The sequence below is a fragment of the Narcine bancroftii genome, chromosome 1 (assembly GCF_036971445.1).
Source record: "Narcine bancroftii isolate sNarBan1 chromosome 1, sNarBan1.hap1, whole genome shotgun sequence".
NCBI classification, from domain to species: domain Eukaryota; kingdom Metazoa; phylum Chordata; class Chondrichthyes; order Torpediniformes; family Narcinidae; genus Narcine; species Narcine bancroftii.
Window position 1 is genome coordinate 373,324,042 of NC_091469.1, and position 18,430 is coordinate 373,342,471.

The following is an 18,430-nucleotide window of genomic DNA, read 5'->3' on the forward strand; positions in this document are numbered from 1 at the left end:
ATCACTGCTCTAGACCCAATTGTTATTGAAATATTTTGCTTGAGAAAAATTGTCATCTGGCCCATATCCCTTGGTGTTATGAAACCGTGCCCATAACAAATTAATTAGGAATGATTAAAACAGTGGTTTTCAACCTTTTTCTTGCTATCCACTTTAAGTAATCCCTTACTAATTACAGAGCATATATGACACAGGGAATACTTAAAATGGTACGTGAGTGGAAAGAAAGAGGTTCAGAACCACTCACTGTCTTAAATGCATTGTTTTTTTTCTTTAATCAGTCCTCAAAAATTACTTTTCCTTTGCTGGCAATTTATACAATTCATGTACTGAATTTGTTTTTTTTTGTCTCCATATAGCACCTTATAGCATCATCACGTTCCCCTTTGTATTTGCCATTATGTTTGGTGACTGTGGGCATGGGCTGATCATGGCCATCGCAGCTGCAGGAATGATTTTGTATGAAAACCAGCATGGAAGCAAAAAAAAGAATAATGAAGTAAGTGGTTTCCTTCACTAAATAGTCAACCTAATCACTGATTAATTGAATGGCAGGATAACCAACATCCTCATAACCATACTACCCAAGCATACCAAAATCCAAAACTTTTGAAGTTACGGTTCATTTTAATTTTATCCTTTTCAAATATTTATTCCTGAATAATACCAAAGTGATATGAGACATATTTACGGGGAGGAAACACTTTGCTTTATAGAAGTATTAATCTGTTCATTTATTAAGTATTAATCTATTAACATTTATGCTGAAGAGTAAAATTATTTTATTTGCCTTGTTACAATTAAATTAAAATAACTTTAATTTTGTTTAGATTTTAAGAATTTTGTTTCATGGACGTTACATAATTCTGCTGATGGGACTTTTCTCCATTTATACTGGTCTCATATATAATGACTGCTTCTCCAAAGCTTTCAACATCTTTGGATCAGCCTGGAGTGTCAGACCTATGTTCCAGCCAAATGGACATTGGAAGTGAGTATGCCACAAGAGGATTCTTGTGTAATAATGTGAAAATTACTTGCAAGATCACAGGCGGATTTCATATGAATTACTGAAAATTTATATTATATTTCCTACATTTTTAGGAACAAATACACAGTAGATCAATGGGATAACCCACAGGGAGTTCTTGTTCTGTAAACCGACCATTGAAATATTACACTTGTCACTATATACTTGCTTTTTTCATCAGGAAACCTATGTAGGAAATGGTTCCATCAAGAAGGGAGGCATTAGAGCAGAACTAGGTCTGATGATGTAATGGGGAGGGGCGTATTATACTGACTCCTTGCTATTGGCTATGGCTGTAGAGATACTCCACCCTACTGGTATAACAGATGGAGAACCTTTCCCACTGGCCAGTTTAGAGGTGGCTTTTTGTCTGTTAATAAAATTGATATACCATAGACAAGGACCAGTAAAGTTTCATTCCAATACTGGGCTTTTATTAACAGATGAAAAGCCACCTCTAAACTGGCCAGTGGGAAAGGTTCTCCATCTGTATACCAGTAGGGTGGAGTATCTCTACAGCCATAGCCAATAACAAGCAGTCAGTATAATACACCCCTCCCCATTACATCATTTCACTAGGCAAGAGCCTCTTTTGTCTGTTAGCTGGTGGTTGTATATTAACTCCATCAATTCTACATAATAGATATTTGTTGTACTTTAACTCCAACTTCCCATTTTGGTTCCATTATTACATACTATGTTGCTGTTGTTGTTCATCCTTCGTAGTCGAAGATGACCATGACTTCAAAATCAATGGGAGATTGGTGGTTGTAGGTCCGGAAGTGACTAGTGAGGCCAATCCGGGACTTGAAGGCTCACCCACATGTGGGACACAAATGGGTGGGTGCTGTCGTGGCAGTGGATGCTGCTCAGGCCTTGCTCACAGCACGTGTTTGTTGCGCCTCGGTGATGCACCTGACTTCAGCTGCATGGGCTCCTGTAGTGATCTTGCTGTGCCAATCTGAACGGTCGAGGGCAAGCATCTTCCATATGTTGATGTCGACACCCAGGCCTTTGAAGGACGCTTTGAGGCAGTCTTTATAACGTTTCTTCTGACCTCTGACTGAGCGCTTGCCCTGATACAGATCTCTGTAAAGCAGCTGCTTAGGCAATTGGCTGTCTGGCATTCTGACCACATGTCCAGCCCACCTGGCTTGGGCTTTCAGCAAGAGGGTGTACATGGTGCAGAGCCCAGCTCGTTCCAGGATTTCCATGTCGGGTACTAATAGACTAATTTCCACGTCGGGGACTAATACACTATACGACAAAAGCTAATCAATCTCAGCTCTGAAGTTTTTAATTGGGCAAGAATACCAGATTTCCAATAGCTTGTGTGTAAGGCTTCCTATCATTAATCCTGAACTATTCAATGTTAATTTTAAAGTATTAATTCCTTTTTTTGGGTGCTACACTTTCCATTTATAATATTAAATCATTTAATCATATTGAACACCTCATTTAGCTCAGACATTGGGGTGTAATTTCATTCTAGGTTTATTTTCCTCAGGCAAGTAGATGAATAGACAATTTTCACAGTAAAAATGCACAAATAAATATGCAAATGAGCATAATTTCAATCTACAAATGTACATCTTTAAAGTATCCCAGTAATCGCACAGTTCATTGTGTACCATTAGACTTGAATCAGAAGAGGGAGAGGGGACAAAGGGAGACATTAATATATTTTCCCAGTGACCTGTCTTACACCTTGGAATGCTGCAGACTGCAGGTCTATAGAAATGTACATAAACTGTAGTTTTGATGCTGCTATATCTTAGAAGCAATACCTTTAATACCTAAGTATTAAACCAAATTTCCATAACAATTTATATAGTTTCATATCTGTAACATTGTAGTGCAAAGAAAAGCTCTCACAACTGGAGGGAAAACAAACGCTTTTATTAGCTTATAACTTTGGGTAGGATTTCACAGTAGTCTTCAGAAGGGTTCTGGGTTTAGGCAGGAAACACACTACCAGTGAATCCCAATTCACTGCATTCACCCCTTCCTGAAGGATTTTGTCGGTCAATGAAAACAGAGAACATGGGTTCAGAAAAAAAAGTCAAAAAATATACAGTTATTTACAAATTTACAGATTTAAGTGATCTGGGGGGAACGCCTTAGCACCAGCGGGCCTTGGACACCTTGGGTCTTCTGGTCCTGTTGTCAGGGAGGAGAGGAGGGATGGGTTTCCGACTAAGCGGTGGAGGGGGATGCACTTTCCTCCTGAACCAGATCCCCTGAGGCCCTGACTGGGGGTGGTGAAAATGACCTCTGTGGCTCGCAGGGCATGAGGCAACGGACCCTGTTTTGACAGGTGCCAAGTCCCTGATGGAGACGGTGTCCTCTCTACAATCCGAGTACTCCACATAGGCATACATGGGATTGGCATGGGGGTCGATCTTGCTTCTTCTCACATGCTTCCTCAGAAGGACTGGGCCAGGAGTTCTGAGCCAGGTTGGGAGTGTAGTTCCCAATGCAGACCTTCTTTCGAAATTGAATAGGAGCTCATGTGGCATAGCGTTCATTGTGGTATATAGTAGCGACTGGATGGAATGGAGCACCATAAGGAGGACTTCCTGCCAACATGAGTCTAGAAGGCCTTTTGAATTCAGGCCCAGTTTGACAGCCTTGCAGACTGTGGCATTCTCCCTTTCAACCTGCCCATTCCCCCAGGGATTGTAGTTAGTAGTCCTGCTGGATGCGATGCCCTTCGCCAGCAGGTACTGATGTAGTTCATCACTCATAAAGGATGAGCCCCAATCACTATGAATATAGCTCGGATACCCGAACAGGGCGAAAATGGAATCTAGGGCTTTTATGACTGACGAAGTGGATGTGTCTGGACACGGAATGGAGAACGGGAAGCAGGAGTACTCATGAATGACAGAGAAGAAGAAGGTGATCCCGTTCGTGGAGGGGAGAGGTCCCTTAAAATTGACACTGAGCCATTCGAAGGGCCTGGATGACTTGATCAGGTGTGCCTTTGTGGGGCGGTAGAAGTGCAGTTTGCACTCTCTGCAAACCTGGCAAGACCTGGTCATTTCCCTGATGTCATTTCCATGGAGTAGGGCAGATTGCGTGCCTTGACAAAATGAGCCATGCAGTGTTAGGTCTGCTTTGTTCATGAATGAGTGAGACAAACACCAGGCTGAGTCGAAATCAGGGTTCTTTGTTCTTTATTACCGGATTGTAACACTTGCGACTAACAAAGTTAGCCGGAGAATGCATTCTGCCGTTATCAGCAAAATGGTGATTTTTTATACCCTTGGATACATGCTTAGAACATCATCATATCATTACTTGTCCAATGACTAAAACTGTTGCTATCCTTTCCCTGCTAGCTTCCTGCCTCTCAATCCATCAATGTCTCTCTTATCTTGTAAGTACAAGGATGCATTCTGTTACTCCTTAGTACTGGGTGACTCCTTCTCCGGTCCCATCTCATGATGTTTTACCTAACAGGAGTACAAGGACACCTCCCCTTCTTGTTACTGCCCTGTACAGGGTAACTCCCTACACATTCCCATCTCATGATGTTTTACCTTACAGCAGGTAATCCCTAGATGGCAGAGTTCATTATGCAGAGACCGCAGTTGGCCAGTGTGTGCAGAGGCACAACTTCCTCTGGATAAGGCATCTGGAGGGTCATTAGGGGCTCCTTGCTGATAGGCAATATCATAATCATAGGTGGAGAGCTCGATCCTCCACCTGGCAATTTTATCATTTTTGATTTTGCCCCTCTTGACATTATTAAACATGAATGCGACCAAGGTCAGTGAGGAGCATAAATTTCCTACCAGCCAGGTAGTGTCTCCAATGCCTCACAGCTTCTACAATGGCTTGGGCCTCCTTTTCCACAGATGGGTTCTGGAGCTTGTGGCCTTATAATGTCCAAGAAAAAAAAATGCAACCGCCCTGCCCTCCTGGTTGAGAGTAGTGGCCAGGGCTACTTCCAGAGCATCACTTTCCTCTTGGAAAGTACATGCTCGTCCACTGCATGCATGGCAGCTTTTGCAATGCAATTTCGGAGGTAGTTAAAAGCCATTTGCGCTTCAGCCGAGAGGGGGATATTAATAGCTTTTAAGAGAAGGTGAACCTTATCAGCATATTGAGGGATCCACTCGGCGTAATAAGAGAAAAACCCCAGGCATCTCCTCAAAGTCTTTATGGTCATGGGCACAGGGAGCTCTAACAGGAGGTGCATCCTATCAGGATTGGAGCCAAAGATGCCATTCTCCACCACATAGCCAAGGATAGTCCTGAATGCGCACTTGTCAGAGTTATACATGAGGTTCAGTGCTTTCACACGTGCAGAAAACTCAAGGTGTGGCCACAGATGGTGACGTTATCAAGGTAGGGGAAGGTAGCCTTCAACCCATACTCATCCATCATTCTGTCCACCTGCCTCTTGAAGATAGAAACCCCATTAGTGATACCAAAAGGGATCCTCCGGAATTGATAGAGACAACCAAATGCCATATATAGATGGTCCTCGGAACGGATTTACAGCTGGTGATAAGCAGCTTTCAGGTCAGTGGTCGAATAGACTCGATAGTGCACAATATCATTTACCATGTCCAAAATTCAAGGGAGGTGGTATGCGTCCAGGAGTGTGTACCATTAATAGTTTGGCTATAGTCACTTACTAGCCTGGATGAGGTTGCATGTGGGTTCTGAGTTAAAGGCCCTCTGTACCAAATCGTTACAGGGAGGAGAGGACCAGAATACCCCAAGGTCACGCTTTTAAGGTGACACAGGAAATCCAGACCCAAAAACACCGGAGCCCTCAATTCATCAAGTATTTATAGGAAAATCTTTCAAACTTCCCCCCCCCCCACACACTTCAAACAACAGATGTACCATACAATATTGTTGAATATGAATAGAATGCGAATGAGACGCAAGGAATATATGATAATTGGAAGGATACATCTTTAGGTTGTATTTTTGTACAGTCCTTGAGTCAATGAAGCTTTCAGTAGAGCCTGTGTCAATTAGGCATTTAGAGGAGTGTCCGTTTACCTTCAGAGTCACTATGGCGTTGCTGAGTTGGTGAAGTCAGTCTTGATCTAGGGCCATCCTCTTCACTCAAGTGGCCCTCACCATCCTGGGTTGCCCTGCATGATTAAGATGGCATCGACCTTGGGAAGCGGTGAGATGGCCGTCCTCCTTCCTCCTCTGATAATGATGGTGCCGAGTTTGAATTTGGGTCATGGCAAGATGGCCACCGAATCTTTTCGCGCCGTTTCCTCACTGCCATCCTCCGTCGACGAGTTGCACAACAATTTGGTTTGGGTGAATTCGGGGCCGATGGGCTTGGGGCTGGAATTGGATCTGGGTGCGGTGCAGGCTTTGGGCTTCCCCTCGCCCAATGCCCTTTCTTGCCACAGCTGGAACACACTGAGTCTTTAGCCGTGCAATCAGATCAGGGATGCTGGCTCTTGCTGCAGAAAAAGCTCTCCCTAGCCGGGACCTGGCAGCCATTAGGGCTGGCACAGTGAGAGCAGCCAGTCCTTGGAAGGGGTCACGTGGGTGAGCGATCTCATTGGCTTCGAGGTCGTCCTTCTCAAGCTTGGCCTATTCCAATGATTTTTCAACATGGCTAGCCAACTCCTTCTTACCCGACTCGAGTAGTTACTGCCTCATGTACCTTGAGTGGACTCCTGTGACTAGAGTGCCCCGGATCTGTTCTTCCTCATGAACGCAGCCCAGAGCCACTTTGTACCTGCACTTCTTGGGAAGCTTCCACAGATCCAGCAGGTAGTCATCGATGGTCTCTCCTGGCCATTGGTGACGTAGAGCAAGTCGGTGCCTCGCTAGGACCTCATTTTGTGACTTCAGGAACCGAGCTTTCAAAGCCTCGATGGCAGCGTCATATGTAATGCAGACCCCGATGACTGCATACCCTTTCGTTCCTACCCTTGAAATGAGTTTGAAGCTCAAGAGTTCATCAGTGTGGAAGACATTTCTAGTCACATTCAGGTAGGCCTGGAAGCAGTCTATCCAGTACGTGAACTCCTCAGCCATGTCTGGGGACAGAGGGCGTATCAGCAACATCCCAGGCTTGAGTAGCACTTCCATCATTTAGAGAATAAGCTAATAAAATTGTAGCATGAATAAAAACTCTCATGACTGGAGGGAGAACATACACTTTTATTAGCTTGTAACTGAAGATAGAGTCTCAAGTAGAATTCAGAAGGGTTCTTGGTTTAGGTGGGAAACCAGGGTTATATGTGAGCAGATGTGGATGGAGCCAACCATCAGCACAACACACTACCAGTGAATCCTGTTATGGGCCCAAAGGACCCCGAAACCCAGCAGCAAGACAAATGGTTATTTAAACACAAGTTGCTTTTAATTATCTTTAAACATAAAAACAGGATCAAACTTTAAGTTATTACCATTAACTTAACCCCCTTCTACCTCTAAGCACACGTGTATGTAATGTATGTATAAGTTCAGAAAAGTTCTTTGATTCACAGTCCAATCTCACTTCTCATTCCTCCAAGTTCACTGGTTGCAGGCAATTCTTATACTGTGCACAGAATGCAACATTTATTAAGTTCACCAGTCTTTGGTGCTTGAAAGGTAATTGGTTACCACTCAGGACGGTTCTTGTCAGTTTTCAGAGAGAGATTTGTTGCTCCCACAACGGATCCCTTCTGAACAGCTTCTTTAGTGTCTTGCCAAAGAAACTTGCCCCATCAGGGTTTTCCAGATGATAACCTCTTTCTTTTGGGTCACCACAAAGTTCCTCTTTGTTTCCCTTATTTCAAATGAAACATTATGCAGCAAGTCCTCTCCTCTAGTATGGACCACAAGGGCTTTGACCAGGCTGAACTAAGATCTCACACCCTGTCTTCAAAATGTGGTTTTTCCACAAACTTCCCTGTTCCTGTCCCAGCTGCTACTCCTGCCAAACGAGAACTGAATTCTCTCTCTCTCTTTCTATCTCAGAGAAAATGACATGACCCTCTTAGAACAGCCAGCCGCACTCAGACAGACTGCCGCCCTGGACCCTAATCTTCTGAGTTCGTTCATCCATTGCTTTCCAAAACAATAATCCATTACTCCATAGCATGTCCAATTAACACCTACTTGTGAAGTCTCTATAGGCATTCTTCAAAGTTTCTGCAAAGGCACTCGGAGCCTGAACTGTCTGGCTTGAGCAGAGCTCTGGCATTTTAAATGAGAATCTGTTTTGAAGTGTTTTTACCTGCATGTGACCTAAACTAAAAAAACCTGTCACAATTTATCTCCTATAAAACAAATCTATGCAATATAAAATATAACATAAACTGTCACAATCGCATCTCAACTGCCTAATATAAAACTACATGTAAAATTAATGTAATAACGTTTAAATTTTGTTTAAATATTACATTTAAATAGCAAATGGTTATTTTGTTTTACATATTTGATCAAGTACAGTCATTTGGGTTGCACAATGCACTTGTAATTGAAAATTACCTGAATTAATGGCTCTATTAGTTTTCCAAACCTTTTCATCAACCTTTTAAAATTCAAGTGTGAAAGTGAAATATTGTGAAAGTTATGTATATGGCATTGAAGTGACAATGTACTTTCAATAGTTGTCGGGTCAGGCAATGATTTTAACGATGTTTATATCTATGTATCTTTTTCAGTAATGAAACATTACAGAAATCAGCTGTCCTCCAGTTGAATCCTGCTGAGCTAGGAGTGTTTTCAGGCAAACCTTATCCATTTGGCATTGACCCAGTAAGTTGCAGTGAACTCTAAATGGAGCTGTATTCTAGATATTCTGATCCCCTGAATTGATCTCCCCTGTTTTTCCTGAGAATATTTAATTTCTCTTTCTCTTCCCAACATCACCACCTTGGAAGCAAGTTTAACCTTTTAACATCTATTAGAACTTGATAAGCAAAGTTTTGCAGGTGCCGCACAACTTAAAATAAAAAGATGAAATGCTTGAAAGACTCATCAAATCTGTAGAAGGACAAAACTGGGATGGTGTGAGGTTATGTATTGGGCTAGAGGAGTCATATATCTGAGTCATGTATTGATTCACAGATGACACCACCATCATAGGCAGGATTTCTAACAAAGATAAGTTGGTGTATTAGAGGGAGGTTCAGGAACTAATGGCTTGTGTCAGCTCAACAACTTCTCCCTCTATGTCAGCAAGACAAAGGAGCTGGTTATAGACTTCCAGTGGAGGGGGAGCTCTCTCCTAGTCTTCATCAATGGACTGCTTTGTTCCAAGGGATAAACATCTCCAGTCCTGGTCCACTCACATCAATGGAATGGCCAAGGAAGCACAGCAGCACCTCCACTTCAGAAGCCTGAGGAAATTTGGTACGTCACCATCATCCCTTAACAACCTCTACAGGTGTACCATTGAAAGTATCCTGTCAGGGTGCATCATTGTGTGATACAGGAACTGTTCCACCCAACATAGAAAGAAATTGAAGATGGTTGTGAACACAGCCCAGGCTACGCATATTTCTCTCCACCACCCCATAACCCCCGCCCCTCCCCCCCTACCATCAATTCCATCCATACCTCCTGCTGCCTTGGAAATAAGCCAACATATTAAAAGGCTCATCACACCCCAGCCACAATCTCTTCACCCCTTTACCATGTCTACCATCAGGAAAATGGTTCACGAGTATGAGATAACTCACCACCAGATTCAAGGATGGTTTATTTCCTCCCATTACCAGTATCCTGAATGAACCTCAAAAAAATAAAGTTATGCTGCCTCTGGTCTGGACCAACTGATCTATATAATCATATAACCATATACAGCACAGAACAGGCCAGTTTGGCCCTACTAGTCCATACCAGAACAAATCCCCACCCTCCCAGTCCCACTGACCAGCACCTGGTCCATACCCCTCCAATCCTCTCCCCTCCATGTAATTATCCAGTATTTCCTTAAATGTAAATAACATCCCTGCTTCAACCACCTCCGCCGGAAGCTTATTCCACATCCCAACCACTTGCTGTGTGTTGAAGAAATTTCCCCTCATGTTCCCCTTATAATTTTCCCCCTTCAATATCAAACCATGGCCTCTGGTTTGAATATCCCCACTCTTAATTGAAAAAGCCTATCCACGTTGACTCTCTCTGTCCCTTTTAAAATCTTGAACACCTCCACCAAATCCCCCCTCAATCTTCTACGCTCCAGAGAAAAAAGCCCCAGGCTGCTCAACCTTTCTCTGTAACTCAAACCCTGATATCCTGTCAACATTCTCGTGAACCTTCTCTGCACTCTCTCTATTTTGTTTATATCCTTCCTATAATTTGGTGACCAAAACTGCACACAGTATTCCAAATTTGGCCTCACCAATGCTTTGTACAACTTCATCATAACATCCCAACTCTTGAATTCAATACTCCAATTTATGAAGGCCTATATTCCAAAAGCCTTCTTCACCACTCTATCTACCTGAGTATCAACTTTGAGGGTACTATTTACCATAACTCCTAAATCCCTTTGTTGCTCTGCACTCCTCAATTGTCTACCATTCAATGTATATGACCTATTTAGATGTGCCTTTCCAAAATGCAACACTTCACACTTATCCGTATTAAATTCCATCAGCCATTTCTCAGCCCACTCCTCTAGCTTTCCTATATCTCTTTTTAAGCTATGGTAATCTTCCTCACTGCCCACAATACCACCAATTTTTGTATCATCTGCAAAGTTACTTATCCAATTCACCACCCCTTCTTCCAGATTTTTAATATATATAATAAACAATAGTAGACCCAGGACCAATCCCTGAGGAACTCCACTAGTCACCGGCCTCCAATTTGACAAACAATTTTCTACCACTACTTTCTGACACCTCCCATCCAACCATTGCTGAATCCATTTCACTACCTCCTTATTTATACCTAATGCCTCCACCTAACCTCCTGTGAGGAAATTTGTCAAAAGCTTTGCTGAAGACTAAATAGACAATATCCACAGCCTTCCCTTCATCAATCTTTTTTGTAACTTCTATAAGGTTTGTTAAGCATGATCTACCCCTGACAGAACCATGCTGACTACTACCTATCAATCCCTATTCTTCCAAATATTTGTAAATACCATCCCTCAGAACACTTTCCATCAACTTACCCACCACAGACGTCAGACTGACACGTCTATAATTTCCAGGCTTACATTTGGACCCTTTCTTAAACAGAGGAACAACATGAGCCACCCTCCAATCCTCTGGCACTACTCCCGTGACCAGTGACATCCTAAATATCTCTGTTAATGGCCCCACTCTCTGTACACTAGTCTCCCTGAGTGTCCTTGGGAATACTTTGACCGGACATGGAGATTTGTCCACCTTTATCTTTTTTAACACTGGATCACAAAGCAACATCCTCCTGCTTAGACTGTACCGTCAGATGTTCCCCGAGTACATAAAGAAAGGATACCCAAAGGAAGGCACACTAGAAGCTGCAAATGTCATGTTCACAGCCTATGGCCCTGTCATTAAACAACTAGGGAAAGTCCAAATAAAAAGGAAACATAAAGGAAAGAGCATTATATACATATTATTTGTGGTTGACGCCAACAGACCAATCCTAGGCCTGAATTGTTGTCAAGAATTACAGCTAATCTCTGTAAACAATGAGATCAGGGAGAAGAAAATGTCCAAGAGGATCAATAGTGACACCCCACTTGAGCAACGGGCTCCGATCACAAATAAGGTCGAGCTCATGGGCATGTACCCTGAATGCTTTGATGACACAGTTGGGTGCTTTGGGAATTTTGAATACCACATTAATATAGACCCAAAATACAAACCAATAATCCATGCTCCACGGAAGGTTCCAGTTGAGCTGAAACAAAAGCTAAAGCAGGAGCTGGAAGCAATGGAAGAAAATCGAGGAATAGCAAAAGTAGTAGAGCCAACGGACTGGGTAAATTCTCTAGTAGAAAATAAAAACTGAATGGCCACCTAATAATGTGTCTGGACCTCAAAGACCTAAACCAAGCAATCAAAAGAGGGCACTATCCATTACCAATGCTGGAGGACATCACTTTTGAACTAGCGGGATCCAAAATCTTCAGTAAGCTAGATGTCAAGAAATGGTATTGGAATGTGAAGCTGGATGAAGAATCGACACTGCTAACAACTTTTATCACTCCTTTCGGCCGGTATAAGTTACTGCGCCTACCTTTTGGCCTAAAGTTGAACCAAGACATAAGACATCTTCCAGCATAAGATAGATGAGACCTACGTGGGATGCAAGGGCGCTGTTGGCATCGCAGATGACATCCAGATTTTTGGCAGAGGTGGGAAAACCCATGATCTCCACCTACATGAGGCCATGGAGAGAACAAGAGGGGCTGGCATCAAACTCAATGCAGACAAATGCATCATCAAGGTGGAGGAGTGGCAGTTTTTCGGAATGGTGTACACATCTGAAGGGGTCAGGCCAAGCCCAGAGAAGAAAACAGCCATTGCTGAAATGGAACACCCAAAGGACATAAAGGAACTAAGAACCTCCCTCAGTCTGGTCCAATATATGAGTTCCTTCATCCCACACAGCCAACCTCAGAGAGTTGCTGAAAGAGGATGTGGAGTTTCAGTGGTCACCATCACATCAGCGAGATTTCGACAAGCTAAAGGAAGTGGTCTGCAGAGAAGTAGAACTGAGCGACTACGACAGGAAAAAAGCTGCCACATTACAAGTAGATGCTTCCACCAGAGGCCTCGGGGCAGCATTGGTGCAGGAAGGAAAACCGATAGCCTTTGCTTCAAAAGCCCTGACAACAGCAGAGACCCAATATGCCAATATCGAAAGGGAGCTGTTGGCAGTCATATATGGATGCAAAAAATTCCATAGATTCCTCTACGGGAGACAGTTTGTGGTAGAGAGTGGTCATCGCCCACTGGAACACATCCAGAAAAAGAACCTAAGCAAGGCACCAGCCCGATTACAGAGGCTACTCCTCTGGCTCCAATGTTACGACTTTACCTTGAAGTATAGGCCAGGGAAGGAAATGGTGCTCGCTGATGCTTTGTCACATCTTTTCCCAAATGAAAAATACGAAATGAAAGATATGGAAATCAAGAAACATCACCTCGTTAGGGTAACTACTAACAAACTAAACCTAATTAAAGAAGAAACCACAAGGAAGAAGTGCTGCAGCTGCTCTCCCAACAGGTGATACAGGGATGGCCAGAAAGGACAAAACAGGTACAAGCCTACAATACGCCAGTATTGGTCTGTCGGGGACGACATATCCCTGGAGAATGATGTACTGCTGGCAGGGTCTTGCCTGATAATACCAGAGACAATGAAAAAATAAATTCTCCAGAAAATACACCAAGGCCACATGGGAATGGAGAAATGCAAACTTAGAGCAAAGTCAGCAGTTTACTGGACAGGCATATACAAGGACATCGAAAACATAATGGCTACATGTCCGGCATGCCAGAAATACAGAAATACACAAAAAGAAGAGCTGATACCTGCGGAAATACCCACCAGGCCATGGCACTCAGTGGGAGCAGATCTGTTCACCGAAAACCAAGAATGGTATCTGATTGTGTCCTCCTAGTACTCTAAATTCCCCTTCATCAGGAAAGTGAAGGACCTGAAAGTATCGACCATCACTGTCGCAGCATGTGCACTCTTCACAAAACAGGGGATACCCGAACAAGTGATATGTGACAATGGGACCCAATTCACATCGCGTGAATTCAGAGAAATAGCTGCAGAATATGGGTTCATCATCACTACTTCATCACCACATTACCCTAAAGGCCATGGATTCATTGAGAGGCATGTACAGACAATTAAACACACTCTCACAAAGTGTCACGAGACAAAGGAAGATCTCTATCTCGCCCTTCTGTCACTGGGAGCCACGCCTTTGAGGGCCGACATGAAATCCCTGGCAGGGCTTCTGAATGGCAGAAAGTACAAGACAACCCTGCCAAGCAAAATCCATCCACCAGACGACCAAGAGGAAACAAGAAGAAAGCTGACTAACATACAAGAGGAAAGTTGTCAACATTACAATAAACATGCACAAACACTACCAGAACTCTTCAGAGGGCAGCATGTGCATGTTCAAGAGCTAGAGATAAAATCCTGGAGTCCAGCAAAGATTGTTAGAGAACCTGAGACGTCAAGGTCATACATATATCATTGAGACAGAATCTGGTAGGCAGCTGAGACGAAACAGGATCCACATTCGCCCAACCCCAGATCTGACACAGAAAGCACCAGAAGCACCAGCAGCTTCTAATAATCCAGAAATGCGAGTAGAAACCCCAACCAACAACAATGTAACAACTGAACAGCAGGCAACAGAAGAACCAAGGCAAACAACACCACCATCCACAACCATGCCAACACCACTGAAGCAAACACACACAACAAGGTCTATAAGGTGGAGAAGCAACATCCTACCACCAGTGCAATACTGCTGAGAAGAATATAGAACTGCAATTGTATAATTAGAATATTTAATTCTTAATGGTGAGTGCAGGTAAAGAAGCAGTTACAATTTATTTTTAAGAAATTTAAATCTTAATAAATCTTTTAATTTTTGGACTTTTTTTAAAGAAGGGGATGTTATATACAGTGGAAATTTGGGACCATTTTATGCTGGAGCAGGAGCATTGCAAGACTGCAAGAGCTGTTTCACACTTGAGTGGTGAGCATGCTCAGTGAGACACATTGTAAGAGCCACATCACACTGAGTGGTGAGCATGCTCAGTGCAACAGTGTATTAACACATGACCAGCAGCCTGAGATGTGAGTAAAAGTTTGTGCTGTAAACTTACAAGTTTCTCTGAGTGTTTATTAAAACCTCTGATGGTACAACCGAGGTCATAACAGTGCCCAGATAAAAAATGAGGTGTGGTTCCTCCAATCTGCGGGTGATCAGGGTGAGGTAGTGTGAAAAGCCATGGACAGACATGTGAACTTGAAAGTGTGACTCAGAATTGAAATGGTTGGAGTGGAGGTGCTGGGCGAAATTATCTCCTAATCTGCAACCAGTCTCTCTGATGTAGAGAAGGCCACAGAGGGTGCACCGGATGCAGTAAATCAGATCTTTGGAAGTACATGTGAAGTATTGCTTCACCTGAAAAGTCTGTTTGAGACCTTGGACCTTGGTGAAGGAGGAGGTGTGGGTGCAGGTATTACACCTCCTATGACCACAGTGAAAGGTGCCGTGGGGGGGACGATGGGTGGGGGGAGAGAAGAGTGAACAAGTGAGTCATGGAGGGAGCGTGTCCCTACGGAAGGCTGAGAAGGGAGGATATGGAAAGATGTGTCTGGTGGTGGGGTCCTGCAGTAAGTACCAGAAATTCCGGCAGATAATGTGTTGGTGGGGTGGTAGATGAGGACAAGGGGAATACTGTGTTTATTGTTTCTAGGGGCAGCAGAGGCTAGGGCAGATGAGTGGGGAATGGAGGAGATGTGGGTGAGGGCCAAGTTAATGGTGGTGGAGGAGAAGCCATGTTTGTGGAAGAAGGCAGACATTTCAGAGACTCTGGACTGGAAGACCTCATGTTGGGAGCAGATGCATCAGAGATGGAGAAATTGAAAGAAGAGGTTGAATTCCTTGCAGGAGTCAAGGTGTGAGGATGTGTAGTCCAGGTAATTGTGGGAGTTGGAGGGTTTGTAATAGATGTCAGTGGAGAGTCTGTCTCCTGAGATGGAGACACAGAGATCCAGAAAAGGGAGAGAATTATCAGAGATGGACCAGGCGAGTTTGATGTTCAGGTGGAAACTGGCCTTGAAATTGATGAAATTGATGAACTAATGAAACTAATGCATGAAACTGCCCCAATGTACTCGTCGATGTTCCTGAGGAATAATTGGGGAGGGGGGGGGTCTTGCTTGTGTAGGCTTGGAACATGTTTTGCTCCACAAAACCCACAAACAGGCAGGCATAGCTGGGACCCATATGGTTACCTATGGCTACTCCTTTAATCCGGAGATAGTGGGATGAGTTAAAGGAAAAATTGTTAAGGGTGAGGACAAGTTCTACCAGGCAGAGAAGAGTGGTGGTGAAAGGTGACTGCTCAGGTCTGAGGTCCACAAAAAATGAAGTGCTTTGAGACCTTCTGTGTGGGGAATGGAGGTGTAAAGGGATTGGAAATCCATCGTGAAGATGAGGCGGTCCGGTTCAGGGAATCAGAAGTCTTTGAGGAGGTGGAGGGTGTGTGAGGTGTTACTGATGTAGATGGGAAGGGATTAAATTAGGGGAGAAAAGATGGAGTTAAAGTAGGATGAATTTGGTTTCGTGGGGCTATAGGAAGCAGAGGGTCTGCATGGATTATTAGGTTTATATATCTTGGGTAGAAGATAGAAACGGATGGTGCGAGGATGGGAGACAATGAGGTTGGTGGCCGTGGGTTGGAGGTTCCCAGTCAATGAGGTGAGAGATGGTGTTGCAAACGGTGGCTTGATGGATGAGGTATTTGAGAGCTGTCGACAGGCCTCAGCCAGGTAGAAGTCAGAGTGCCGACACAGGCAAAACCCCTAACTCTTCCTCTGGTATATCGACGACTATATGGGTGCAGCCTCCTGCACCTGCAATGAGCTCATCGATTTAATCAATTTTGCGGCCAATTTCTGAAGTTTTTAATTTTATTTTCTGTTCTAACTTTCCCTTCAGAACATTTTTTAAATCCAACTTTATCATTGTCTAAGCCAGTGGTTCTCAACCTTTTCCTTTCCACTCACATACCGCTTTAAGTATTCCTTATGTTATAGGAGGTCTGTGATTAGTAAGGGATTGCTTAAGATGGCATGTTGGTGGAAAAAAAAGTTTGAAAACCACTGTTTTAATTGTACCTCATTGACTCGTTATGTGCACAGTTTCATAACTCCAAAGGAAATGGGCCAATGACAATATTTCAGTAAAAATTGGGTCTAGAGCAGTGATTCTTAACCTTCCCTTCCCACTCACATTCCACCTTAAGCAATCCCTTACTAATCACAGAGCACTGATGGTATAGGGATTATTTAAAGTGGTATGGGCGTGGAAAGAAAAAGGTTGAGAACTATTAGTCGAAGCAATTGGCACCTGACTGAAAAATTACTGCTTCCCTTGTTGTTTTTTTTGTATATTTGCCATATAAATATTCTTGCTTATGAAATTCTAATATTACTGTAAGCATGGCCATTTTATTTTTCAGGTTGATATATAGGATTAGGTGTTACAATCCCTGACAGAGGTATCAAACACAACTTCAGTTGTATTCCCTGGTATTATTGGATGTTTCGGTCTTTTTAATACAAGATACCCTCTGCTAAGGCAAGCCCTCCACAGGCTAATCAGACCTGGGTGTGTGTCCTATATCCATTTCTCCTCATGGTCATTGTCTTTATCTTTTTTTAAACTTTTTTTAATATCTGTTATTATATATTTTCTTTTCCTCAGATTTGGAATATTGCTGTGAACAAGCTAACGTTTCTGAACTCCTATAAGATGAAGATGTCGATAATCCTTGGTATGCTTCACATGCTTTTTGGAGTTGTGCTAAGTTTATTGAACCACATGTGAGTATGAAACCCTGGCTACAAAATATAAAAGCACAGAGAAAGTGAGGCGTTTGCTTAAAATTATTACCCTTGTTGTCTAATTGCTGTTGCATTTAATGATCATCTAAATTATGATTTGTCATGTGCTTCTAATTGCAATAAAAATGTTTTTTAGTTTGGTTGGGATCTCGTTTTCTTCCAATCCATATGGCATGATGTAAGCATTTCCACAGATGATAAAAATCTCTCTCTCGATTTTTCTAATGATACTAGATTACCTTTTTGAGATTAATTAGATGCCTGTAATGAAAATTATTATTATCATTGCAAAATCAGAATGAGAATCAGGATTTATTGTCATAAAATTTGGTGTTTTGTGGCAGCATCATAGAGCAAACATACATATTATAACCATCTTACAACATTACTATTGAAAATAATATAAATTCAGTAATTGTGCACGAAGAGTAAGGCAGTGTCTTTGGTTCATTGATTATTCAGGAATCTGATGGCAGAGGGGAAGAAGCTGTCCTTGTGCCATTGAGTGCTCATGTTTAGGCTTTTCACCAATGGTAGCAGAATGAAGAGGGTATGGTCTGGATGATGGGGGTCTTTGAGGATAGAGGCTGCATTTTTAAGACACCACCTCATGTACATGTCCTCGATGGAGTGAAGTCTGGTGCCTGTGATGTCGCAGGCTGAGTTAACAACTCTCTAGAGCTTATTCTTGTCTTGAGAGTTGGCGCCTCCATACCAGGCAGTAATGCAACCAGCCAGAATGCTCTCCACCTGTAGATTTACGAGAATCTTCAGTGACATACCAAATCTCCTCAGATACCTCACAAAATATAGCAACTGGTGAGCATTGTTTGCGATTGCATCAATGTGGAGGCA

General features: G+C 43.0%; 1 protein-coding gene across 1 annotated transcript in view; it reads left to right on the top strand.

Moving 5' to 3' along the window:
* Window positions 1-18,430, top strand: part of LOC138758627 (V-type proton ATPase 116 kDa subunit a 1-like) — a 135,045-nt gene that overhangs the window by 89,509 nt on the left and 27,106 nt on the right. The window contains exons 11-14 of the mRNA XM_069927904.1: window positions 360-499; window positions 831-991; window positions 8,680-8,773; window positions 17,436-17,554. Coding sequence (XP_069784005.1) covers window positions 360-499; window positions 831-991; window positions 8,680-8,773; window positions 17,436-17,554 — 514 coding nt within the window. The remainder of the gene's footprint in view (window positions 1-359; window positions 500-830; window positions 992-8,679; window positions 8,774-17,435; window positions 17,555-18,430) is intronic.